Source organism: Periophthalmus magnuspinnatus, chromosome 24 (assembly GCF_009829125.3).
Source record: "Periophthalmus magnuspinnatus isolate fPerMag1 chromosome 24, fPerMag1.2.pri, whole genome shotgun sequence".
Lineage (NCBI taxonomy): Eukaryota > Metazoa > Chordata > Actinopteri > Gobiiformes > Gobiidae > Periophthalmus > Periophthalmus magnuspinnatus.
This window is the reverse complement of record NC_047149.1, coordinates 18,300,938-18,328,675: the sequence shown is the minus strand read 5'-3', so window position 1 is coordinate 18,328,675 and position 27,738 is coordinate 18,300,938. Positions and strand designations below refer to the sequence as shown.

The window sequence follows — 27,738 nt, the reverse complement described above, 5'->3', positions numbered from 1 at the left end:
CCGCCCTTCCAATGGTGATTCTAAGGCCAGGTGGGCGAATTGAGACACAGCCATTGTTTTTGATGAAATGTTGCAGTTAAAGGTGCTTTTCTGTCAATAGCCTCTATAATGTCCTCTGTACCTGCCTAAAGACTGCAGATGGAAAATAGGTTGTCGCTAAATCTGGCACAAACTCTCTTGAAATTAATATTTTATGAGCATTGTCCTTGTTTTAAAGTAAAATAATAAAAAAATAATACTAATTTAATGTTTATTTTTGCTTTAGCATCTTTTAAACGTGTGCACTAAAACAAAAAAAAAGTGAGATTTTGAAGCACTTGAATGATTTACCTTGTAGTAACTGAATGTTCTTAAAAATGCCAGTTAGGGATGTGTCAGCAAAGCATGGGTACAGCTAGTCTGAAATATCTTCCATGTGATAGCACAATTTGTAAAACTATACTTTATTAAAAAAAAACAACCCAAAAAAACCACACAAGACATTTTATTAACGTTTACAAAAAAATATTAAAATAATCATTTTGGGTAAATAAATATGTCTATACAAATAATGCCACATTCACATTTACAAGAAGAATAAGTTAACTACAGGAAAGACTCACAGTTAATTAGCAGCTTTTAAAAACAATCTCTGGGAAAATGTCTTTGTTAAAACATAGTGACTCAAACTTCATGTGCAAGTGAATAATTAGATTATTCAAGTAGCATCATTCTCACATACAACCTTCATACAAAGAGATTTTTGGCATACACAAGACTCTCAACATTTGTAATTATTTATGAATAAGGGAAAAGTGGACTCTCTCTCCTGGCTCAGTTTGACCATTTTTACTTGTGATAAAATTTTCCTTATGATGACATACATCCAACACATAATTGCTGCTTTTTAGTATTTGTAGTAGGGCATTCCCTGTGTTGATGGCCAGTGCAACTTTAATAAGGAGTGTGGTACAATCACCGGAATTCACTGCTATGAACTGTTGATTTTGAGTTCAAAAACATACATGTTTCAAAAACATACATAAAAAGTGCATCATTTATTAGGCTAAGACTAAACTTCCTTGCTCAGTGATTAAAAAGTATATTTGTTCCATCTCTCTCATCAGGTGCAGAGTGCATCAGTAGTGCAGTACCTGGACCTTCTACCTCTGGACTCTACTTGAGTCAGAATCTTCAAGAGTCCTGGTCTGTGTTGCGATCCGCCCTTTGCTTGTTCATGGATGAAACCAATACTGAATTCCACCTAACTGAACCCTACATCTTCTGGTGGGAGGGGAGGCTGTTAAACATTTTACAGAATTCATGTTTATGTAATGTAATTTCTCTGGTGGGTGTCCTCCACATGCTTGTCTCCAAGGAGAGTTACAGATTTTGACTGTAATATATAGAAATGCAATGATCTTTCTTCAATTACAGGTGTTTTTTAGGGCTGTGGTCAACAAAAAGAAACTCTAAGTTGACTAAAGACATGCCCTATTGATCGATTAGGTAACAAAAAGGGGGTCTGGCAAAACCTGTCAAACCTCTATTAAATATCACTATGATCTGACCATGTATCTGACTCAAACTGCACTCAAGACTATACCTGCAAACGAGTTCATGCTAAAACAACTATATAAGTAGGAAACTGAAAAAATGCAGATTAAACTCATGATTCACTTCCAAATGTTCAGCCAAATCACTAGATACCTTGCTGTTGCTGCTGTTGTCCCATATAAATCCTTAAAATCTAAATAAAATAAAATTTTTGGCTGACTAAGACACCATCAACAAATTCATCAACTAAAGAACTAAGACTACAGCCCTGGTGTTTTAATGCTCATAAACAGATCTAATCTCTAAATTTGCTTTTCTATGTTAATGCCATACTGTGGAACATTCCTGGCAAACCAATAACATCTCCTTGGACAACAAGCAGGTGCCATACCTCCCCCAGTTACATGGTGCCCCTTTAAGACTCCATGAAGAGGAGAGTTTATATGCTGGAATAGTACTCCGCGGGGTTGCTGGTGCTGTTGCTGGATGCATGTGAAAGGTGATACACATCTGAAAGAGAAATGCACTTTTAGATTTCACTTTTATTTTACTCAAACAGAAAAACTAAAAACTGAATCATTACCTCGTCTGCCAGGGAGTCTGCTGAGGAGTGCACTAAGGGCACTCACACTGGTGCTCTGCAATAAGAATAATATATACTTATATCAGTGTTTCTCAAAGTGCGAAACACAAGCACTTTCTGGTGGTACCCAGACTTTTATGTATAGTGTTTGCTTGAAATGTGACTAGACACCAAAACCCCGCTCTCAACCGCAGTCCACACAAAGCTTTTTAACTGGGCTGTCCCTGCAGGACTAAAGGGGGAGTGAGGGGGTGCTCTGGAATATTTTATCATTAACTTACTTTTCGATTGGAGCTAGAACCAGATGATACCGTTGTTGGTGATTTTCTTAACAGGATGGCACGGATCTAAACGCACACATTTTGGCATTTTTGAGTATTATTAAAAACTATCAATTGTTAACAGAATATTTTGTAAATGAACTTACCTTGGAATCAAACAGTGTTCCAAAGACTAGAATAAATAAACCCTATAAAGAAACAGTACACACATTTCATTATTGATCAGTATGATTCAGTGTTCATATCACTTTACATGGAGTTCAATTTTCATGCATATCAAGTTGATGTAGCGTAAGAAAACAGTGACTTATGCAATACTTTTAAACTTGTACATATACACAAAACTTTTCTGATTGAGCGTCTGACACCTACTGTTTTTGCTTTGCCTAGAATGTATGGCATTAAATCTATCAAAACTGTGCTGTGGAACATTCTAAGCAAAGCAACAGCAACTCTATGGACACAAGCAGGTGGCAGACACCCACCTGAAAAGTGACATAGTGCACCTTTAACTTGGTTCTCTGAAAATAATTCAATAGCTCATATGTCTTTTATTCCACTTACCTGTAGAGAATTGAAGAATGCAAATGCGATATGGATTCCTTCATTGGTTGGGGCCACCATTGTGCCAACACCTAAAGACCAGGTCAGTCCAAATAATGGCGTCAGGATGAGTATGCAGCGCACTATCACCTTAATTGTGTGCCTGTCATTTTCCTGTGCCTCCCCTATGCCCCCACTCCTCAGCATCTTGTACAGCACCACAAACAGAATTATAATGTTAATAACCACTATAGTTAAGGCAGGTATGACCAAAGCTAAAAGGGCCATAGTCTCATCCCAATTGAGCCAGCAAGCTTCATCTTTCCGGATGTATCCATTTCTTGAGGCGGTAGCAGCGACGGTAACCACTGCAATGATGAGCGGCGCTCCGTAGCCCACGCAAAAACCCACTGCCAACATGGTGGACTTGGACATGTGCGAGAAAACCATGACCATGCGGTAAAACAACAACAGTCCAAACACTAGCATCCAGAAGAAAAGTGCTAAGTAGAAAAAGTGCATGAAAAAAGTGGCAGTGCTGCACGGTCCGACTGGTACTTCGTAGTCTTCACCCGGGTTTTCCAGAGGGTTCTTAGCAACAGAGGCAGCAATGATGAAACAAATATCAGCAATCAACAAAGAAAGGGCGGTGTTTACTATGGAAACATGTCGCATAAATGCAGTGCTAGTTCTGGTGACGGCTTTCCAGACATAACCTTCAATAATAAGGCAAATGACCAGACTGCCCAGCGATATCCCAACGCCAATGTACGTAATGATATCCAAAAGTGTACGTATGGATTCAGGAATTTGTGTGGACATGAGAATAGAGAAGGAAGTTAGATGGCTGCAATTGCATGTTACTGTGTCGTTAATGTCTGAAACAAATGCACAGCCTTCAGAATCCCACGCTCCCAAGCCATCCAGAAGGCTAAAATTCCAAAAAACGCATTGAGGATTGTGGGATAGCGAGTCGTTCCTTTTCTCATAAGTCAATGTAACGTTTTTTATTGTTTCATTGACTTTAATAAGCACCACGTTCGCATTGATCACATTGTCCAAAACAACAGGAACTGTATCGTTATCAGTGGAGTTAGTTGCTGTTGTGTCTGGATTACTGATATTAAAACTTGCATCTCGCGGAGGCATAATGTTATTCAGTGAGGAGAAAATGATGGTTGTTATAGCGATGTTATTGTGCGGAGTGGTGGGGATGTAGAGTTGGATGCTAGAGTTGAGGTTGACAGAGTAAGAGTTACTGAATTTGGTTCTGTCGAGCATGATGCGTGGGGTTATGATGGAGAACTCCCCCTGCAGGCCTTCAGACAGGTGCTCCAGAGAACTCAAGAGCTGTGAGCTTGCGTTACTGCTCTTGTTTGAATTCAGGACCTGCCATGAGAAAATGGAGCTGTCTGCACTGAGCTCGTCCACCACCTCAAGGACATTCTGTAAACAGACAGAACATACTCTATTAGAGTTTACTGTCACTGTAGGGAAAGTAGATCTATGTTTAGCTGTGAATTCAACCCATTCAACCAGGGCAACCTTTTGCGAGAAGTGGGCGGCCACAGTGCGAACTCTGCACTGTGGCTGCCCACCAAACAACAAATAATATACCATGGGTTTAAGCTCACACAATGCATGCATGGAAATGTACAAATCTGTAAAGCATATGTAGATAATTCATTGTATTTTAAAACAGCTCACCTTCATGACAGGTTCAGTGACAGTCACCGTAATATTAGAAACTGTACTGACAATTTCAACAATGGCTGAGATGGTGTTTGACGAGTTAGCAATGGCGTCTTTCTGTGTTTCAACAACATCCTTCAGTTTACCTACAAACACTGACACTTCAACGGGATCCAAATCCTAAATCCAAAACAAAAGATGGCAAGGTTGATCTTTGTTTACTGTCTCTGGCTGTCTTGTCCTTGTTTGGTAGTTATTCATGATCTAGTCCTGGTTTAGTCCCAGTTTAGTTCCAATTTATTCTCAGTTTTGATGTGATGCACAGGGTGTCCATAAAGTCTCTTTACAATTAAAAAGATTACAAAGGCAATTGATAAGATATCTTAATCAGACTAGTTCTATTGTGCTCAGTGGTCTCCAAAGCTTTATTTTACCTCATTTAATACACCTCGATATGGGCACCATAAGTTGCATGAAGCACATCAAGACTGTACTTTACTTCTTGCCATGTTAGCCTCATCAATGGTTGCAATCACATCTTTTTTCTTTTGTTTTAGTTCAGTAATGTCCCGTATCTTTGTTAAATATGTGATATCTTTAACAGCTCCATAAGAAAAATCCAGAGGTGTGATATCTGGTGAACGTGGTGGGCATGGAATTGGTCCATCCCTTCCAATTCAATGGTCTAGAAATGTTTGATTGAGAAATTGATTAACATGCAGCGCCCAGTGTGGTGGGGCACCATCTTGCTGGAAAATGATGGTTTGTTGAAGTCCTGCAGTTGTGGTGCCACATATTCAGTCAAAAAGTCAAGATAGATATTTGCACTAGTTGGTCTCTCATGGAAGAAAAAATTACCAATAACTGACCAAAAATGCAATGTGAAAAACTTTTATAACCACTGACTATAAAAGAACAAATCTTAATATATCTGATCAATTGCCTCTGTAATTACATTTTAAAATTGTAAAGAGACTAGTAGTTGTGCTTAGCAATTAACAAACATGTCTCCAATATTAATATTTATTGGCTTGTTGTAATACAAAATATACAGTTTAATCATCTTACCTCTGATTCAGTCAACAAGTCTTTGATTTCTTCCACAATGCAGCTGTCCTCCTTAAGCTTCCACCTTCCATTTCTCTCACACACTGCTTTCTTGCTGCCCTCCTGCCCTTTGTCACAGCGAACAATCGAAGTGTCTCCTACTCTCCCAGTTCCATATATGTTATCAAAACACACCGGTTCTGTTAGGTTACAAGAAAAGTGTTATAAGCATAGATATAGATAGAAGCTGATTTTAAAAAAGTATTGGAAAAAGGTCCTTACGTTCTGGGAACAGGGTCAGCGTTGTTGTTTTTTTGTATTCTCTAAGGGTCTCCTCCTGACAGGTGTAGATGAGAGTTTGAGCGCTAGAACAGTTTTTCAAAATTTTATGTTTTATACAATATTCTCCATTTACTGAAGATTCCTCTGTGAACACAACCATAGCATGTGTCAAAATGTATTATAATTAAGACTTTACTGAGCTATACTGAAAAACTTTTTAAGTAAATTCATACCTGAGACTAAACCAGCGTTAAACAAATACCATTTAACTTTATAGTTGGACTGCACACAGCACGTAAGGCTTAGAGATGAACCATCACATTTGGCATTTATCACACCATCAGCTCGTATATTGGGCGCTTGCTTGATGTTATTGTTGGTTACGGTTCCTTTTTGGATGTAGTTCAAACCTGTGCCTTTTAAAGTGCACTCATAGAGTCCTGCAACAAAAATTCAACTGATTACCTTCAACAGTGTCCACAGTGACATTAAAGGTGTCCTACAAAACTTGTCTGGTGGACGGTCAACCACCTGTCTCCAGAGAGAGGGATTACTTTGTCTGCATTGTTCCTCAGTATGGCATTAAATTTTCTCCAGAGAAACCAGAAACAAAACCCATCCCCTGGTGCAAGTTACAGGTTAGAACTGTGTAAAGGCGACCCCACTCACATAATGTCTGTTTTTAAGGTAATAAAATACCTGTAATTGAATAAAGACAAGCAGGTGGCGGGCTCTCTAACAGAAAAATATTCCTTTAAATTAAAATCTACAGTAAAATGGACTATGTTCTGCAGTAGTGTCTGTAGTTTCATTATGAGGTAGTGATTTTGAGAGTTCTGTGCACCAGTTGAGGCTAAATAGTGACATCTTATGTTTGTTTTACTACATTACACATGTGGCGATGGGGGTCATAAGGTAAATGCACAAATGTTGAACCTGGTCATTTGTATCATTGACTACACCCAAGAACTTATTATTTTACAACAAAAGTCTGCATTTTAACAATATTAATTTTAGTTGCCTCCCATTTGTATTAAATATTAAATATTGGCCTATAGAATGCTGTGATGTCAGCTTAAACCAGAAAACAGTAATTCCCCAGTGATTCAAGTCTAACAGTTGTGGATTTTCTTTACCACTTTACAATATCTACACCTTAATTAGACTTAATAAAGCATGAACAAAAACGTAAATAATAACAGTTTTTAAGTTTAATTAGTTAATTCCAATGTAGTTATTATAAATCATTACAGTATTGGATTCTCTTTTTGGATATTTCTACAATTACTTACCAGCATCTCCCAGAATCACTTCTTTCACAGTGAGATACCATTCTATATTGTTTGTGCTTGTGGAGTATCGACGACCATCTCTTAAAGCAACACCATTAAATGTCCATTCCACACCACCAATCACACCCAGGTTGAGGTTTGTCGGGACGGGTCCACATTTCAGCGTCATGCTTTTACCAGTATAGGTGGATTGGGGGAAAGTGAGTGATTCAGATGCTTTAAGAGAGAGAGAGAAAAAATCATTATCTGCATCTTGAAATCCATGTAACTTGTTTTTGGTACTAACCTGTCAAAGAAGCACTAACAGAGCCAATGACAGGGGCAACTTCCTTCATAGCATCAGGGATTTTTTCATTTGCTACAATAATTTCATTAACGTTAATCGTAGAGGTCTCAAGAGTATACTGTGTCACTATACTGCCAGGACTGTAACAGAGAAAGCAATGTCAGCAATGGAATTAATAAAATATGACATAAAGATATATCAATATCTAAATTCGGGTTGATTTGAATCTATATCAGAACTAGTGAGATCATATGGTAATGTAAAAGGTGCACTATGTAACTTTTCTGATGAGGGGACCACCACATGGGCATGAGATGGAGATGGTTTGCTTGTGTTACTCCACACTATGGCTTTAAACCCATACATCTTACATGCAATCTTTTGCTAAAAAATAAAATGGTGAATAACGTGCATTCTGTGAGCGGAAATGCCAATTTGACCTCTAAATTGTCCACCTTACTGTCTAACATTCCAGGCAATGCAATAATATCTCCATGGATACAAGCAGGTTGTGTAGCCGAACAGGAAAAATTACATAGTGCAACCTCAAAAAAACAGCATTGTGTTTAATTTAGTATCATAAAATATTGTAATTTGTGGTACTGAAGTTGGTATTCAACCTTTTCATTGAGACAACAAAGAGTATTGTCTCATTATTAAAGTAAAATTGTATACTAAGTAGAAGATCAAAGATGTTACCTGAAAGCATTTATAGTAACCCCAATGAACCCTGTGAGGCTCCTGTATTGTGTGTCCAGCTATTGAAAGAACAAACATTAATATATATATACATACATACATACATACATACATACATACACACACACACACACACACACACACACACGCACGCACGCACGCACCCCCACACACCCACACACACACACATATATATAGTCAACTATTATATCGACGCTTAAAAAATATTTATACAACTCTTACCACTTCGCGAACTTGTTCACTAAGAATTCTGAAGGCTGCACTTGACGTGTCAGACAGTTCGGGCTCATATTGTTTATCTAATTTCATCGACATTGCCACCTTCATTCCTGTTAATAAGACAAAGAAGTAATGTGTTAACATTTTTCATCAAAACTCAATGATAAATTGGATTCCTACCACAATACTAGTCAAGGAATAATTTACTGGATTATATATTGAATCAAAACTGGTATCGCTTTTCAAAATTTGCTATGATATTCTTTTTTCATCTCAAAAAATCAAGTATGCATTCAATATACCATTTATAACCCGACTGTATACACACCATTGTTCCACTCATATTTCACTATTATTTGAATTGTCCATTTACTGCAGGTTAAACATTTTGCTTATCTGCAAACTTTGTGTTGAAGTGTATTAAGCCATTGCCAAAAAAATGTTTCATTAATATGGCACTGTACAAGTCAATGTTCATTGTTCACGACCCTGTACCTTTTGATGGGGGGCTGGTAATAGGAGAAGTTGCTGTTGCTGGAGGGTTAGAAGTTGTTGGTTCTCGGGTCACTACTGTAGTAGTTGTAGTAGTAGTTGTTGTAGTAGTAGTGGTAGGTTTAGTGGTAGTAGTAGTAGTAGTAGTAATAATAGTTGGAAGTGTAGTTGTGGTGGAAGGAGAAGTAGTAGGTACTACTTTTGTTGTAGTATTTGGAGTAGTACTGGGATTAGAGGTATTAGTTGTTGAAATGGGGGTGACAGTAGTACTAACAGGAGAAGAGGTGGGGGTATTGGGAGTTGTAGTGTTGGGAATAGTAATAGTAGTAATAGTAGTATTGGATGTAGGAGTTGTAGTACTCGGAGCTGCAGTTGTAGTATTTGGAACAATAGTTGTAGTGCTGGGAATAGTAATAGTACTATTAGGTGTAGGAGTTGTAGTACTGGGAGCTGCAGTTGTAGTATTTGGAAAAGTTGTTGTAGTATTGGGGAAAGGAGTTGTAGTATTTGGCAAAGCAGTTGTATTACTGGGAGCTGTAGTTGTAGTATTGGGAGCCGTAGTTGTAGTATCGGGAGCTGTAGTTGTAATATTGGAAGTTGTAGTTGTAGTATTTGGAAAAGTAGTTGTAGTACTGGGGAAAGGAGTTGTAGTATTTGGCAAAGAAGTTGTATTACTGGGAGCTGTAGTTGTAGTATTGGGAGCCGTAGTTGTAGTATCGGGAGCTGTAGTTGTAATATTTGGAAAATGTGTTGTAGTAATGGGAGCTGTAGTTGTAGTATTTGGAAAAGTAGATGTAGTATTGGGGAAAGGAGTTGTAGTATTTGGAAAAATAGTTGTAGTATGGGGGAAAGGAGTTGTAGTATTTGGAAAAGTAGTTGTAGTATTGGGGAAAGGAGTTGTAGTATTTGGAAAAGTAGTTGTAGTATAGGGGAAAGGAGTTGTAGTATTTGGAAAAGTAGTTGTAGTATTGGGGAAAGGAGTTGTAGTATTTGGAAAAGTAGTTGTAGTATTGGGGAAAGGAGTTGTAGTATTTGGAAAAGTAGTTGTAGTATTGGGGAAAGGAGTTGTAGTATTTGGAAAAGTAGTTGTAGTATTGGGGAAAGGAGTTGTAGTATTTGGAAAAGTAGTTGTAGTATTGGGGAAAGGAGTTGTAATATTTGGAAAAGTAGTTGTATTACTGGGAGCTGTAGTTGTAGTATTGGGAGCTGTAGTTGTAGTATTGGGAGCTGTAGATGTAATATTTGGAAAATGTGTTGTAGTAATGGGAGGTGTAGTTGTAGTATTTGGAAAAGTAGATGTAGTATTGAGGAAAGGAGTTGTAGTATTTGGAAAAGTAGTTGTAGTATAGGGGAAAGGAGTTGTAGTATTTGGAAAAGTAGTTGTAGTATTGGGGAAAGGAGTTGTAGTATTTGGAAAAGTAGCTGTAGTATAGGGGAAAGGAGTTGTAGTATTTGGAAAAGTAGTTGTAGTATTGGGGAAAGAAGTTGTAGTATTTGGAAAAGTAGATGTAGTATTGAGGAAAGGAGTTGTAGCATTTGGAAAAGTAGTTGTAGTATAGGGGAAAGGAGTTGTAGTATTTGGAAAAGTAGTTGTAGTATTGGGGAAAGGAGTTGTAGTATTTGGAAAAGTAGTTGCTGTATATGGAGCTGTAATTGTAGTATTTGGAGAAGTTGTGGTATTGGGGGCAGTAGTAGGTATAGTTGGGCTCTCAGTGGTGTTCATAGTAGTATTTGTAGTTGAAGATGTCACTGTAAAGACAAAAAAATAGCATTAATTACGGTACCAGAAAAAGTTATCCTGAAACATTAAACACTGACTTAATCAAAAAGTAACTTATGCTAATATGCAAAATAAATAAGACATTTTGCTTGAAACTGAATTGAACTTTAATATGAGATCATTCATTCCCTTAACAAAAAAAAAGAAACTAACTTACTAACTCCCTAACAGAACAGAATTGGTGACACATATATTGTAAGGTTACCCATAGTCTTCAGAGGTGTAGTTGGTGCAGGTGTAGTTGATGGACAGACTGTGAAGTCTGGTGAAGAACAAAGAAAATTATGGATAAGTTCAACTCTACTCTTGATGTGCAGCATTGTCACTACAGAACGTACTTCTGTCAAGAGGCTGGCACTGCTGTCCATCAGGAGGAAGGCCATGGATACATCCACAGGTGTCATTAGAGATGCCGTCACATGACCCATAATATAGACACAGGTCACATGACCAACGATACTGCTCCTCACATATGCACTGGTAACTGTTGTTGTTCAGGCTGCACACTGGACAAATAACCATACAGTCATTTCAGTTCAGATTTCAGATTTACACTGAATGTAATCAGTATGTTCTAAAGGACAGTGGACATTTTCATCACTTTCGTGGAATTCTTCACTGTTGTCCCTGTCTCATACTAAGCTCACCCAGGGCTTGGGATAAGACAGGTGCAGCTCAACTCCAATGGCTGCAAGTATTCTGTATAGTGAAACAAATGAGAGGAGTTCTCAGGCACTGGTGGTGCCACGGAACTCTCTGTTGTTTTTTTTTTTAATGCCAAAGCAGACACACATAACAATTTTATGCAATATGCAAAACATCTGGCAGGTTTGTCGCTTTGAACCAGGCCCTCCTGCTTATCCTGCTTTGTCTGGACTTGTTGGAATGTACTTCAAGATCTTGTCTGTAAACTGTTGCTGTGCCTACAACATAATGCTATTAGAATTAGTGGATCATTGATTTCCTGATGATTCAAAGGTGAAACATGTGGGAAATGAAAAATGTATCTCACAGTCACCCTCAAGTGTGCGTATTATCCCCCTGATCTTTTCGCTTCACACACATCCGTGCCCTTCTAACTACCAGCCAGAAACATACTGATGAAGTCTGCAAAAATGCAAAAGCTGAATGCCCAAAAGAGAGTGGACATTATGGTGGACTATAAGAATGTTACAGTGTTACTGCCTCATATACCCTGAAAGACAATCCCTATTACCCCTGGACACTGTGACCCATCCAATCAGCTTTTTCAGCAGGAAAACTCAGTAGTGGTTGTAGTTCCTAGTAGTGGTTCAAAGTATTCTCACCTGTAGAAATATTAACACTGTTGATGTGTATGTTGTTGTTGACACTGATGGGGTAAGAGCTGTTTCTCAAAACAGTCCTCAGATGATTTATCAGTGCTGAATCAGTAGTGTTCAACTCAACAGAAAGGATGTATCTATGACGAAATGCAGGAGCTGTATAAAACAACATGAGAAATGGGTCAAACATTGTGATAACGTCTGGATTGATGGTAGTTACTGTTTAAGATATATATTCAAGTTTTCCTAAAAGTACAAATGGAGTGAGTGATCTGTGTTACTCACTGGTGACCACAGTGGAGGGAACAGTCACAGGAGTTGTAGTGATCATCTCTGTTGTAGCATTAGTTGTGTCTGTGAAAACATTTCACTATTTACAATGGTTCTTTTGTGGGAAGGACACTGTCAGTGTCATCGTAACCACTTACTTGCCATTGTTGTCATTAAGGTTGTAACTACAGGAGGTGGTGTTGTACTGTTGAAACTGGTCGTAGCATCTGGTATTAGAAAAGTCAATGAGAATTTCTGATACATGTTTTTATGTCAGGAATCAAATAATACAAAACAAGAACATACTCATTCAGTGGTGTTAGAATATTAATGTTATATGTTGAGAACCGTCAAATGGTCTAATTGCTTACCTGTAGTTGGCACAGCTGTAGTTGATTGACATACTGTGAAGTCTGGTGAAGAACACAGAAAAATATGGGTATGTTGTACTCTCTTGTATCATATTAATCAATGTGCAGCATTGTCAGTACAGAACTTACTGCTGTCAAGAGGCTGGCACTGCTGTCCATCAGGAGGAAGGCCATGGATACATCCACAGGTGTCATTAGAGATGCCGTCACATGACCCATAGTATAGACACAGGTCACATGACCAACGATACTGCTCCTCACATATGCACTGGTAACTGTTGTTGTTCGGGCTGCAGACTGGACAAATGGCCAAACACAATCTTTTTGGTACTGATTTTAAACACTGAATGTAATCAATATGTGCCAAAGGGCACTGTCTCCAATGACATATTTCTCGCCTTCCTGGATTTCTTTACTGCTGTCCTTACCTTAGGAAACCACAGAGAACTGGACTTAATGACTACAGGTCAAGAAATTATGTTTAAGATCTGAGATGTTTGCCAGCTTCCTTTTCATTTGTTATTTTAGAAACAAAAGAAGCACAATCTTCTACAGTATGTGAAAACAACCGTTTTGTCTGTAGATGTTACTTTGAACCTGCCCTTCTACTCATCCTGCATTACTTGGACTTTTTGGGAAGGTACTTCAGGATCCAGGTTGTTAACTCCTGATGTGCCTACAAGATAATTCTATTAGATTTTTTCAATAAAATCAATCTAAGTTAAGTGTGCTCCACTCCTCCAGCTAGTGAATAATTGATTTCCTGATAATCTAAAGGTAAAACATGTGGCAAAGGAAAAATGTCTCTCATTGTCCAAACATTGGCACTGCTAACCCTTAAGTGTGCATACTATCCCCCCTGTTCTTTTATCTTTACAAATATCCCTGCCCCTCTACCAGTCATAAAAACTGATGAAGTCTGTAGCAATGCAAAAGCTGAATGCCCACAAGAGAGTGGACACTTTGGTGGACAGTGCTAGTACCTCATTCACCCTGACAGACAATCCCTATTACCCCTGTGAACCCTTCCGGGGCACTGTGACCCATCCAACAATCCGCTTGCTCAGAAGGAAAACCTAGTAGTGGTTGTAGTTCCTAGGTTCAAACTATTCTCACCTGTAGAAATATTAACACTGTTGATGTGTATGTTGTTGTTGACACTGATGGGGTAAGAGCTGTTACTCAGAACAGTCCTCAGATGATTTATCAGTGCTGAATCAGTCGTGTTCAACTCAACAGAAAGGATGTATCTGTGATGAAATGCAGGAGCTGTATAAAACAACATGAAAAATGGGTCAAATATTGTGATAACGTCTGGACTGATGGTAGTTACTGTTTAAAATATATATTCGAGTCTTCCTAAAAGTACAATTGGAGTGAGTGATCTGTGTTACTCACTGGTGACCACAGTGGAGGGAACAGTCGCAGGAGTTGTAGTGATCATCTCTGTTGTAGCATTAGTCGTGTCTGTGAAAACATTTCACTATTTACAATGGTTCTTTTGTGGGAAGGACACTGTCAGTGTCATCGTCACCACTTACTTGCCATAGTTGTCATTAAGGTTGTAACTACAGGAGGTGGTGTTAGGTATTGTTAGATATTACAAAAGTCAATGAGAACTTCTAATACATGTTTTTATATTAGGAATCAGTACCAAGAAATACTATCTCTTTGAAATTAGTAGTTACACACGCATCATTGCTGTTGTTGCATTAGAGGTGGTTACAGTGAGAAAAATGGAAATATTAATCATTTTTGTGAATGACTCAAAACAAGATCAGATTCATCCTGTGGTGTTAGTGTGATATGTTGAGAACCCCCAAATGTCCCAACTGGTTACCTGTAGTTGGCACAGCTGTAGTTGATTGACATACTGTGAAGTCTGGTGAAGAACACATAAAAATATGGGTAAGTTGTACTCTCTTGCATCATATTAATCAATGTGCAGTATTGTCAGTACAGAACTTACTGCTGTCAAGAGGCTGGCACTGCTGTCCATCAGGAGGAAGGCCATGGATACATCCACAGGTGTCATTAGAGATGCCGTCACATGACCCATAGTATAGACACAGGTCACATGACCAACGATACTGCTCCTCACATATGCACTGGTAACTGTTGTTGTTCAGGCTGCACACTGGATAAATAGCCAGACATAGTCATTTAACTTCAGATTTAAAACACAGAATGTAATCAATATGTTCCAAAGGACACTGTCTCCAAAAACATATTCCTTGCCTTCTTCACTGTTATTGTTGTCTTAGGAAGCCACAGAGCACTGGACCTAATGACTACAGGTCAAGTGTTTATATCCCGGATGTGTGACCTCTGCCAGTTTGCTTTTCACTTGTTATATTACACACAAAACAATCACAATCTTTTGAAGAATGTAAAAACAGCCGACTTGTCTGTAGATGTCGCTTTGAACCTGGCCCGCCTATTCATCCTGCATTATCTAGACTCCTTGGGAATATACTTCAGGATCCTGTCTATAAAATGCTGCTGTGCCTACAACATAATCCTATCAGAATTGTTCAATAAAATTAATCTAAGCTCAATATTAAGCATATTCAGTCCACTCCACCAGCTAGTGAATCACTGATTTCTTGATGATTCAAAGGTGAAATATGTGGCAATTTTTTTTTTCTCCAAACATTGGCACTGGAACCCCTCAAGTGTGCGTACAACCCCCCCTCCTCTTTTCACGTTACAAATATCCCTCCCCTTCTCACTAGCACTCGGAAAGAAACTGATGAAGTCTGCAACAATGCAAAAGCTGAATGCCCGGATGAAAGTGGACATTATGTAGGACTATAGAAACGTTACAGTGCTAGTGCCTCATTCACCTTGACAGGCAATCCCTATTACCCCTGTGAACTCTTCCTGGGCACTGTGACCCAGCCGACTATCAGCTTCCTCAGCAGAAAAAAACAGTAGTGGTTGTAGTTTCTTGGTTCGACATAATCTCACCTGTAGAAATATTAACACTGTTGATGTGTATGTTGTTGTTGACACTGATGGGGTAAGAGCTGTTTCTCAGAACAGTCCTCAGATGATTTATCAGTGCTGAATCAGTAGTGTTCAACTCAACAGAAAGGATGTATCTATGACGAAATGCAGGAGCTGTATAAAACAACATGAGAAATGGGTCAAACATTGTGATAACGTCTGGATTGATGGTAGTTACTGTTTAAGATATATATTCAAGTTTTCCTAAAAGTACAAATGGAGTGAGTGATCTGTGTTACTCACTGGTGACCACAGTGGAGGGAACAGTCACAGGAGTTGTAGTGATCATCTCTGTTGTAGCATTAGTTGTGTCTGTGAAAACATTTCACTATTTACAATGGTTCTGTTGTGGGAAGGACACTGTCAGTGTCATCGTAACCACTTACTTGCCATTGTTGTCATTAAGGTTGTAATTACAGGAGGTGGTGTTGTACTGTTGAAACTGGTCGTAGCATCTGGTATTAGAAAAGTCAATGAGAATTTCTGATACATGTTTTTATGTCAGGAATCAAATAATACAAAACAAGAACATACTCATTCAGTGGTGTTAGAATATTAATGTTATATGTTGAGAACCTCCAAATGACCCAACTGCTTACCTGTAGTTGGCACAGCTGTAGTTGATTGACATACTGTGAAGTCTGGTGAAGAACACATAAAAATATGGGTAAGTTGTACTCTCTTGCATCATATTAATCAATGTGCAGTATTGTCAGTACAGAACTTACTGCTGTCAAGAGGCTGGCACTGCTGTCCATCAGGAGGAAGGCCATGGATACATCCACAGGTGTCATTAGAGATGCCGTCACATGACCCATAGTATAGACACAGGTCACATGACCAACGATACTGCTCCTCACATATGCACTGGTAACTGTTGTTGTTCAGGCTGCACACTGGACAAATGGCCAAACACAATCTTTTTGGTACTGATTTTAAACACTGAATGTAATCAATATGTGCCAAAGGGCACTGTCTCCAATGACATATTTCTCGCCTTCCTGGATTTCTTTACTGCTGTCCTTACCTTAGGAAACCACAGAGAACTGGACTTAATGACTACAGGTCAAGAAATTATGTTTAAGATCTGAGATGTTTGCCAGCTTCCTTTTCATTTGTTATTTTAGAAACAAAAGAAGCACAATCTTCTACAGTATGTGAAAACAGCCGTTTTGTCTGTAGATGTTACTTTGAACCTGCCCTTCTACTCATCCTGCATTACTTGGACTTTTTGGGAAGGTACTTCAGGATCCAGGTTGTTAACTCCTGATGTGCCTACAAGATAATTCTATTAGATTTTTTCAATAAAATCAATCTAAGTTAAGTGTGCTCCACTCCTCCAGCTAGTGAATAATTGATTTCCTGATAATCTAAAGGTAAAACATGTGGCAAAGGAAAAATGTCTCTCATTGTCCAAACATTGGCACTGCTAACCCTCAAGTGTGCATACTATCCCCCCTGTTCTTTTATCTTTACAAATATCCCTGCCCCTCTACCAGTCATAAAAACTGATGAAGTCTGTAGCAATGCAAAAGCTGAATGCCCACAAGAGAGTGGACACTTTGGTGGACAGTGCTAGTACCTCATTCACCCTGACAGACAATCCCTATTACCCCTGTGAACCCTTCCGGGGCACTGTGACCCATCCAACAATCCGCTTGCTCAGAAGGAAAACCTAGTAGTGGTTGTAGTTCCTAGGTTCAAACTATTCTCACCTGTAGAAATATTAACACTGTTGATGTGTATGTTGTTGTTGACACTGATGGGGTAAGAGCTGTTACTCAGAACAGTCCTCAGATGATTTATCAGTGCTGAATCAGTCGTGTTCAACTCAACAGAAAGGATGTATCTGTGATGAAATGCAGGAGCTGTATAAAACAACATGAAAAATGGGTCAAATATTGTGATAACGTCTGGACTGATGGTAGTTACTGTTTAAAATATATATTCGAGTCTTCCTAAAAGTACAATTGGAGTGAGTGATCTGTGTTACTCACTGGTGACCACAGTGGAGGGAACAGTCGCAGGAGTTGTAGTGATCATCTCTGTTGTAGCATTAGTCGTGTCTGTGAAAACATTTCACTATTTACAATGGTTCTTTTGTGGGAAGGACACTGTCAGTGTCATCGTCACCACTTACTTGCCATAGTTGTCATTAAGGTTGTAACTACAGGAGGTGGTGTTAGGTATTGTTAGATATTACAAAAGTCAATGAGAACTTCTAATACATGTTTTTATATTAGGAATCAGTACCAAGAAATACTATCTCTTTGAAATTAGTAGTTACACACGCATCATTGCTGTTGTTGCATTAGAGGTGGTTACAGTGAGAAAAATGGAAATATTAATCATTTTTGTGAATGACTCAAAACAAGATCAGATTCATCCTGTGGTGTTAGTGTGATATGTTGAGAACCCCCAAATGTCCCAACTGGTTACCTGTAGTTGGCACAGCTGTAGTTGATTGACATACTGTGAAGTCTGGTGAAGAACACATAAAAATATGGGTAAGTTGTACTCTCTTGCATCATATTAATCAATGTGCAGTATTGTCAGTACAGAACTTACTGCTGTCAAGAGGCTGGCACTGCTGTCCATCAGGAGGAAGGCCATGGATACATCCACAGGTGTCATTAGAGATGCCGTCACATGACCCATAGTATAGACACAGGTCACATGACCAACGATACTGCTCCTCACATATGCACTGGTAACTGTTGTTGTTCAGGCTGCACACTGGATAAATAGCCAGACATAGTCATTTAACTTCAGATTTAAAACACAGAATGTAATCAATATGTTCCAAAGGACACTGTCTCCAAAAACATATTCCTTGCCTTCTTCACTGTTATTGTTGTCTTAGGAAGCCACAGAGCACTGGACCTAATGACTACAGGTCAAGTGTTTATATCCCGGATGTGTGACCTCTGCCAGTTTGCTTTTCACTTGTTATATTACACACAAAACAATCACAATCTTTTGAAGAATGTAAAAACAGCCGACTTGTCTGTAGATGTCGCTTTGAACCTGGCCCGCCTATTCATCCTGCATTATCTAGACTCCTTGGGAATATACTTCAGGATCCTGTCTATAAAATGCTGCTGTGCCTACAACATAATCCTATCAGAATTGTTCAATAAAATTAATCTAAGCTCAATATTAAGCATATTCAGTCCACTCCACCAGCTAGTGAATCACTGATTTCTTGATGATTCAAAGGTGAAATATGTGGCAATTTTTTTTTTCTCCAAACATTGGCACTGGAACCCCTCAAGTGTGCGTACAACCCCCCCTCCTCTTTTCACGTTACAAATATCCATCCCCTTCTCACTAGCACTCGGAAAGAAACTGATGAAGTCTGCAACAATGCAAAAGCTGAATGCCCGGATGAAAGTGGACATTATGTAGGACTATAGAAACGTTACAGTGCTAGTGCCTCATTCACCTTGACAGGCAATCCCTATTACCCCTGTGAACTCTTCCTGGGCACTGTGACACAGCCGACTATCAGCTTCCTCAGCAGAAAAAAACAGTAGTGGTTGTAGTTCCTAGGTTCAACGTAATCTCACCTGTAGAAATATTAACACTGTTGATGTGTATGTTGTTGTTGACACTGATGGGGTAAGAGCTGTTTCTCAGAACAGTCCTCAGATGATTTATCAGTGCTGAATCAGTAGTGTTCAACTCAACAGAAAGGATGTATCTGTGACGAAATGCAGGAGCTGTATATGACAAAATGAAAAATGGGTCAAACATGATAACGTCTGGACTGATGGTAGTTACTGTTAAAAATATATCTTCAGGTTTTCCTGAAATTGCAATTGGAGTAAGTGATCTGTGTTACTCACTGGTGACCACAGTGGAGGGAACAGTCACAGGAGTTGTAGTGATCATCTCTGTTGTAGCATTAGTTGTGTCTGTGAAAACATTTCACTATTTACAAGACTTCTTTTGTGGGAAGGACACTGTCAGTGTCATCGTCACCACTTACTTGCCATAGTTGTCATTAAGGTTGTAACTACAGGAGGTGGTGTTGTACTGTTGAAACTGGTCGTAGCATCTGGTATTAGAAAAGTCAATGAGAATTTCTGATACATGTTTTTATGTCAGGAATCAAATAATACAAAACAAGAACATACTCATTCAGTGGTGTTAGAATATTAATGTTATATGTTGAGAACCTCCAAATGACCCAACTGCTTACCTGTAGTTGGCACAGCTGTAGTTGATTGACATACTGTGAAGTCTGGTGAAGAACACATAAAAATATGGGTAAGTTGTACTCTCTTGCATCATATTAATCAATGTGCAGTATTGTCAGTACAGAACTTACTGCTGTCAAGAGGCTGGCACTGCTGTCCATCAGGAGGAAGGCCATGGATACATCCACAGGTGTCATTAGAGATGCCGTCACATGACCCATAGTATAGACACAGGTCACATGACCAATGATACTGCTCCTCACATATGCACTGGTAACTGTTGTTGTTCGGGCTGCAGACTGGACAAATGGCCAAACACAATCTTTTTGGTACTGATTTTAAACACTGAATGTAATCAATATGTGCCAAAGGGCACTGTCTCCAATGACATATTTCTCGCCTTCCTGGATTTCTTTACTGCTGTCCTTACCTTAGGAAACCACAGAGAACTGGACTTAATGACTACAGGTCAAGAAATTATGTTTAAGATCTGAGATGTTTGCCAGCTTCCTTTTCATTTGTTATTTTAGAAACAAAAGAAGCACAATCTTCTACAGTATGTGAAAACAGCCGTTTTGTCTGTAGATGTTACTTTGAACCTGCCCTTCTACTCATCCTGCATTACTTGGACTTTTTGGGAAGGTACTTCAGGATCCAGGTTGTTAACTCCTGATGTGCCTACAAGATAATTCTATTAGATTTTTTCAATAAAATCAATCTAAGTTAAGTGTGCTCCACTCCTCCAGCTAGTGAATAATTGATTTCCTGATAATCTAAAGGTAAAACATGTGGCAAAGGAAAAATGTCTCTCATTGTCCAAACATTGGCACTGCTAACCCTCAAGTGTGCATACTATCCCCCCTGTTCTTTTATCTTTACAAATATCCCTGCCCCTCTACCAGTCATAAAAACTGATGAAGTCTGTAGCAATGCAAAAGCTGAATGCCCACAAGAGAGTGGACACTTTGGTGGACAGTGCTAGTACCTCATTCACCCTGACAGACAATCCCTATTACCCCTGTGAACCCTTCCGGGGCACTGTGACCCATCCAACAATCCGCTTGCTCAGAAGGAAAACCTAGTAGTGGTTGTAGTTCCTAGGTTCAAACTATTCTCACCTGTAGAAATATTAACACTGTTGATGTGTATGTTGTTGTTGACACTGATGGGGTAAGAGCTGTTACTCAGAACAGTCCTCAGATGATTTATCAGTGCTGAATCAGTCGTGTTCAACTCAACAGAAAGGATGTATCTGTGATGAAATGCAGGAGCTGTATAAAACAACATGAAAAATGGGTCAAATATTGTGATAACGTCTGGACTGATGGTAGTTACTGTTAAAAATATATCTTCAGGTTTTCCTGAAATTGCAATTGGAGTAAGTGATCTGTGTTACTCACTGGTGACCACAGTGGAGGGAACAGTCACAGGAGTTGTAGTGATCATCTCTGTTGTAGCATTAGTTGTGTCTGTGAAAACATTTCACTATTTACAAGACTTCTTTTGTGGGAAGGACACTGTCAGTGTCATCGTCACCACTTACTTGCCATAGTTGTCATTAAGGTTGTAACTACAGGAGGTGGTGTTAGGTATTGTTAGATATTACAAAAGTCAATGAGAACTTCTAATACATGTTTTTATATTAGGAATCAATACCAAGAAATACTATCTCTTTGAAATTAGCGGTTACACACGCATCATTGCTGTTGTTGCATTAGAGGTGGTTACAGTGAGAAATATGGAAATATTAATCATTTTTGTGAATGACACAAAACATGATCAGATTCACCCTGTGGTGTTAGTGTGATATGTTGAGAACCCCCAAATGTCCCAACTGGTTACCTGTAGTTGGCACAGCTGTAGTTGATTGACATACTGTGAAGTCTGGTGAAGAACACATAAAAATATGGGTAAGTTGTACTCTCTTGCATCATATTAATCAATGTGCAGTATTGTCAGTACAGAACTTACTGCTGTCAAGAGGCTGGCACTGCTGTCCATCAGGAGGAAGGCCATGGATACATCCACAGGTGTCATTAGAGATGCCGTCACATGACCCATAGTATAGACACAGGTCACATGACCAACGATACTGCTCCTCACATATGCACTGGTAACTGTTGTTGTTCAGGCTGCACACTGGATAAATAGCCAGACATAGTCATTTAACTTCAGATTTAAAACACAGAATGTAATCAATATGTTCCCAAGGACACTGTCTCCAAAAACATATTCCTTGCCTTCTTCACTGTTATTGTTGTCTTAGGAAGTCACAGAGCACTGGACCTAATGACTACAGGTCAAGTGTTTATGTCCCGGATGTGTGACCTCTGCCAGTTTGCTTTTCACTTGTTATATTACACACAAAACAATCACAATCTTTTGAAGAATGTAAAAACAGCTGACTTGTCTGTAGATGTCGCTTTGAACCTGGCCCGCCTATTCATCCTGCATTATCTAGACTCCTTGGGAATATACTTAAGGATCCTGTCTATAAAATACTGCTGTGCCTACAACATAATCCTATCAGAATTGTTCAATAAAATTAATCTAAGCTCAATATTAAGCATATTGAGTCCACTCCACCAGCTAGTGAATCACTGATTTCTTGATGATCCAAAGGTGAAATATATGGCAAATTTTTTTTCTTCCAAACATTGGCACTGGAACCCCTCAAGTGTGCGCACTACCCTCCTACTCTTTTCACTTTACAAATATCCCTCCCCTTCTTACTACCACTTGGAAAGAAACTGATGAAGTCTGCAACAATGCAAAAGCTGAATGCCCGGATGAAAGTGGACATTATGTAGGACTATAGAAAAGTTACAGTGCTAGTGCCTCATTCACCTTGACAGGCAATCCCTATTACCCCTGTGAACTCTTCCTGGGCACTGTGACCCAGCCGACTATCAGCTTCCTTAGCAGAAAAATCCAGTAGTGGACGTAGTTCCTAGGTTCAACGTAATCTCACCTGTAGAAAAATTAACACTGTTGATGTGTATGTTGTTGTTGACACTGATGGGGTAAGAGCTGTTTCTCAGAACAGTCCTCAGATGATTTATCAGTGCTGAATCAGTAGTGTTCAACTCAACAGAAAGGATGTATCTGTGACGAAATGCAGGAGCTGTATATGACAAAATGAGTGGGTCAAACATTGTGACAAAGTTTAGACTGATAATAGTTATTGTTTAAATATATCTTAGAGTTTTTCTGAAATTACAATTGGAATCAGTGATCTACCAGTGTCACTCAGGTGTGACCATAATGGAGGAAAGTGGTGATAGAAAAGTTTGTAAGAATTTCAGATGCATGTTTTTATGTCAGGAACAATTATCCTTTTTGAGTACTCGCTGGTTACTGGTAATGTAATGGTCTACCGTCTCTCAGATCATTTATTACAAATGTGTCATGCTCATATCTGTTTTCATAGATTTTTATGTCATCTCTACCTGTAGTGAACAAAGTTGATCCTGGTGTAGTAGATTCAGAGATCGTACAGGATGTGTTGTCTGTAAAAAGGAGTCAGTACTTAGCCATTTTAATAAATCCAGCAACTTTAAATAAATATATTTTAGTTTTGTGAACTCACTCTGATCATGTATGGACTGACAGATCTGTCCATCTTCAGGAATGGCATTAATGCAGTTACATGAGTTACTCGTGTCATTTTCACATTTTCCATATATCTCACATTTGTCACAGGGCCAGACATAGCCTCTCTCACAGCTACAGTGAAAACCAGCTTCAGTTGGACTGCAAACTGAAATTCAACAGTATTTCTTAATATTAAAAAAACAACAACTTTTGAGTAAAAGTAGAAAACAGTTCTAGTTTACCTGTTGTAATGCCAATCTCAGATATATTCACTTGTGAGTTGATTTGAACAGGTAAAGTGATTGCTTGCAGAGTGTTTCTCAGTTGGTCAAAGTCTGTATTTCCTAGCTCTACAATGACCTCATATTCAAATATAGTTTGGGGGGGGTCTGAAAAATAACAACAAAACAAAACAAAAAACAAAACATAGTTAGCCATTTCCACCGCTAGCCACTAGCCACTCCACCAACTTGTCCTCACCACCACCAGTGTCCATGTCCCAATGAAATATACCCTATTTGTGGTTTTAAATTGTAAAATGTGATGATTTTATACCCCAGAACCAGTTGTTCTTATTGACTACCGTATATTGGATTTTATAACAAAAATCCAAAAGGCAAATTAATTAATGTTAAATTTGATCATTTGTTTAGGTGACTAGATCCTTCCTTCATTACTATACTGATGTCCATATTTACTAGGGTCTATAGGCTAAATGTTTTGTCTCTATCTGTTTAAATCCAAGTTGAATAATCCTAAAAACATTTAAAGATATTTTGCCAGCCTTACCTTGTTTGGGTTGACAGTACAGTCCGTCAGAGGGGATATTATTTATACATGTGCAGGCATTATCAATGATTTCATCACAAGCTCCATAAGTGAGGCAGCTGTTATAGGACCACACAAACTGCTCTTCACATCTGCACTGGAAGTCTGAGCCATTTTGGGAACACACTAAAAGTAAAAGAAAATGTAGAACACATGTGATATCAATATATTAACGCTGACTTTTGTGGAGCAATAATTTGTATTTTTATATTTTACTATGCCACTTTTTGGTTGGTCTCCATGGAAATGTTACTGCTTTGCCTATAATGCTCTAAAATATGCCATTAACCCTTTTTATTTTTATGGAAAGTAGGTGACAGCACAAGGTCAAGTTACAGATCAGTTCTGCGGAAAGGTGATTCTCCAGTAAAACTATTAAAACACCTGTATTAAATGCAAGATTGACAAGTTTAATGCCAAACTGTGGAACAGTCCAGGAAAAACAATATTATCTCCATGGAAACAAACAGGTATCCAGAAAGGTTATGCAGTGCATTTTGGATGTAATCTTGAGCTTGACTCTCCACAGACCAGGTATTTTACATGGTTTTGTGCTCGTTTCTATGGCGATAGATAAGTTAAATGCCATTCTGTGGTAATTTCCAGGCAAATCAATAACCTGTTCATTGAGACGGTATACCACAAAAGTTGCAGATAGTGCACCTTTAAATACCAAAACAGAACAAAAAATGAAAGAAAGAAGAATTAAGAATTAAAAATATCATTGTACACATATAGATATAGATGTTAATAATAAATAATAAATACACACATTTTACAATTATTAATAATTTAATTTGAGTCAAAAAGGCATTGTTTAATGTAAGAAAAATGGGAGTAAAAGTATTAAGTATTAAAAGTATTAAGCTCAACAGTGACCGCATACCGCTTGGTTCCTGAAGTAAATTCCCCATTAATAGCCTACTATAAAGCTATCAAATGAGTATAAAAGCAGACATTTGTACCTGTAGTTATTTCGATGTGTGTGAGGTTGACAGAGGGGCCCAGGGTCAGGGAGAAGTTACCGCTCTGCAGTAATGTCCGAAGTGTGTCCACTGTCTCATAGTCTGTCAGATTGAGCTCCACATCCACCTCATACTCTGTCACCGAGGCCAGAGCTGAGGACGATACAGAACAGGACAATACCGTATTTTAATATAGTTCCAATATAACTTTTGTTCAAACGTGTATTAGTACATTACATTTACATTCTAGGTTCAATACGAATCTTTGCTATTTACAGTCGCCATTATAATAGCACATGTTGCTAAAGTGTGGGACCAATTCATTTGGATGATAAATACGTGCATTTTGTACCCAGGGCCCTGAATGTTGGAACTAAAATCACGTTTAAAGTTGTTGACAATTTTCAATTTTAAAGTCTCAGTATGTAACTTTCTGGAGATACAAAGTCAGCTGCATCATTCCATGGAAATAAAAAGTGAAAACCATACTTCAGAATATTCTCCATGGAGATAGATACGTTTTAAGCCATACTGTGACAGATTTTAGCCAAAGGAACTGTATTTCCATGGAAACAGTAGGAAAAGGGCCACCTCTAGGCCAAATAAGAGTCAGGTTTGTGGAGATGCAAGCCTGTTCATGTTTTTCTAGATTTTTCAGTGCAATAAAAACAACCAAAATGAAAAACAAACCAATATGCTTTTATGTTAGTCTATGTTATGGCTAAAACGTTACATGCTGTGACTTTAAAGAAGGTTTTATATATCAGATTTTTATTTTATATTATACACTAACACATTCTTCTTTTCCTTTTAATATTTACATATAAAAAAAACAAAAATGAACTCTGTCATACTTACTCTCTCTCTTTTGTCTTGATTGAGATAGAAAGTCGTCATCTTCATTTGGCTCCTGAGACAAACACAACTAATTAGTTATACATTCATGATTCAGTGTGATATATACATTGTCCCTTATTTAGTGTTAGCGAGATAACAACATACCGGTGAAACCAGACTGAAGATGTGAGTCTCTCTCTGTGTTTCCAAAATACAGATTATGACCACTACAGCTGCAATGAGAGTCCAGCCATTCTTGGAAATGGCCATACCTTGAACAAAAGAAACATTTGGCTTATTTCTTTGGTCTGTTTGTTTAAACTGTTTAAGGGCACAAAAGACCATGGCATGTCTGATGTAACTGTATGTTTGCCATTTATTTATTTATAATATACCTAGCACTGCACAGTTAGCAGTATTTACCTATAGCAGTAGAAGCAGAGCAAAACATTGTCTGCAGGTCCCAAAATCAGGTAATAATCATATTTTTGCTGTGCATGTGAACATATAGTGCCAAGAAGAAACTCAATACTGTTTTGTCTTTTAAAACTACCAAATGTACTGAGGGATTACACAGACATCTGCCCAGTGTAATGTCATCATCTGCTTGTCTCCATGGAGATAGATGAGTTTAATGCCATACTGTTAATTAAGTGGCAGAAAACTTGCACAGTGCACCTTATATTCTTGAGAGAGATTTATAGATTTTCAGTATTTCTACCAATATCTCTCCTCCTTCTACTGCTATACTTTGATATGGGGATATATACAGTAAACCAATAGTCCATTGTTGGCCAGTGCTGGTGTCATTTTGAGACAAGTGCATTTTAAAGTATTATGTTTCAAATGTGTATTGTTCATTTGTCATTACCTTTAATGGACCTTCAGAATAACTGCAAATACAATGCACAATGCTGCGCCTGTGTCATGTTGGCCACTTGAACCAGCAGCAGGACGCGTCAAAAACTTCAGAAAACAAACCTAGAAATATAACAAACATAAGTCCAAAAAATATAACATGAATTCTTCACAACTGGTGAGATACTACTGAATGGGATGATGCTAAAATGTTCCAATACATGAAGTAGAAATGCTCTTTTTTGTGTTTATTAAGGGGAAATTTGACAGCACATTTGTGGGGGGAAAAAAATCAAAGTAGGTTTTTTGAAATAAATGAATAGCTTTAGAATGATCTTGAGCTGTATCAGAAAATGTAAGACGTTTCACTGATATCAGTATCACTCTGATATACAACATTAAAAGATTATTACCTCCAGTTTGTCATTAGTGCATCAGATTTGTCTTTTTGCACAAAGCCATGAGTAAAAATAGAAACAGAAAAGAAATAAGGCTAAAATTTGTTATATGTTTGTTCAATCAGGCAATAAATTATTTTTGTGTTCCAGAAAAATTATTTTTTGTTATTATTTTTTACAAAAGTGAAAAGTTAATTTATGAACTTTGCAAACGGATTTTACATTATTATCAGAGTAAGCAAAAAAAACAACAACAAAAAAACAACAACAAACAAACAAAAAAAAACAGCAAGTCAAAAATGAGATACTGACATTGGGAAAAAAAAAATCCATATCAAACCACCCCTAA

The 27,738-nt window shown here is 38.2% G+C and overlaps 1 protein-coding gene across 1 annotated transcript; it reads right to left on the bottom strand.

The window, feature by feature from the left end:
- Window positions 1-466: 466 nt before the first annotated feature.
- Window positions 467-26,403, bottom strand: LOC117392922 (mucin-2-like). The gene is made up of 51 exons (XM_055232411.1): window positions 26,299-26,403; window positions 26,155-26,206; window positions 25,297-25,449; window positions 24,293-24,457; window positions 23,746-23,892; window positions 23,499-23,669; window positions 23,359-23,418; window positions 22,881-23,033; window positions 21,881-22,048; window positions 21,752-21,793; window positions 21,310-21,378; window positions 21,028-21,180; window positions 20,041-20,208; window positions 19,912-19,953; window positions 19,699-19,767; window positions 19,556-19,624; window positions 19,277-19,429; window positions 18,276-18,443; window positions 18,147-18,188; window positions 17,705-17,773; window positions 17,423-17,575; window positions 16,436-16,603; window positions 16,307-16,348; window positions 16,094-16,162; window positions 15,951-16,019; window positions 15,669-15,821; window positions 14,668-14,835; window positions 14,539-14,580; window positions 14,097-14,165; window positions 13,815-13,967; window positions 12,828-12,995; window positions 12,699-12,740; window positions 12,486-12,554; window positions 12,343-12,411; window positions 12,061-12,213; window positions 11,092-11,259; window positions 10,959-11,015; window positions 8,977-10,722; window positions 8,485-8,591; window positions 8,242-8,300; window positions 7,543-7,682; window positions 7,257-7,472; window positions 6,198-6,404; window positions 5,965-6,108; window positions 5,704-5,882; window positions 4,651-4,815; window positions 2,965-4,389; window positions 2,547-2,588; window positions 2,401-2,466; window positions 2,120-2,174; window positions 467-2,046 (listed from the first exon to the last, which is right to left on the bottom strand). Exons 1-51 carry the CDS (start codon window positions 26,401-26,403, stop codon window positions 1,976-1,978), a joined length of 8,652 nt encoding a protein of 2,883 aa, XP_055088386.1. The 3' UTR covers window positions 467-1,975.
- Window positions 26,404-27,738: the final 1,335 nt, after the last annotated feature.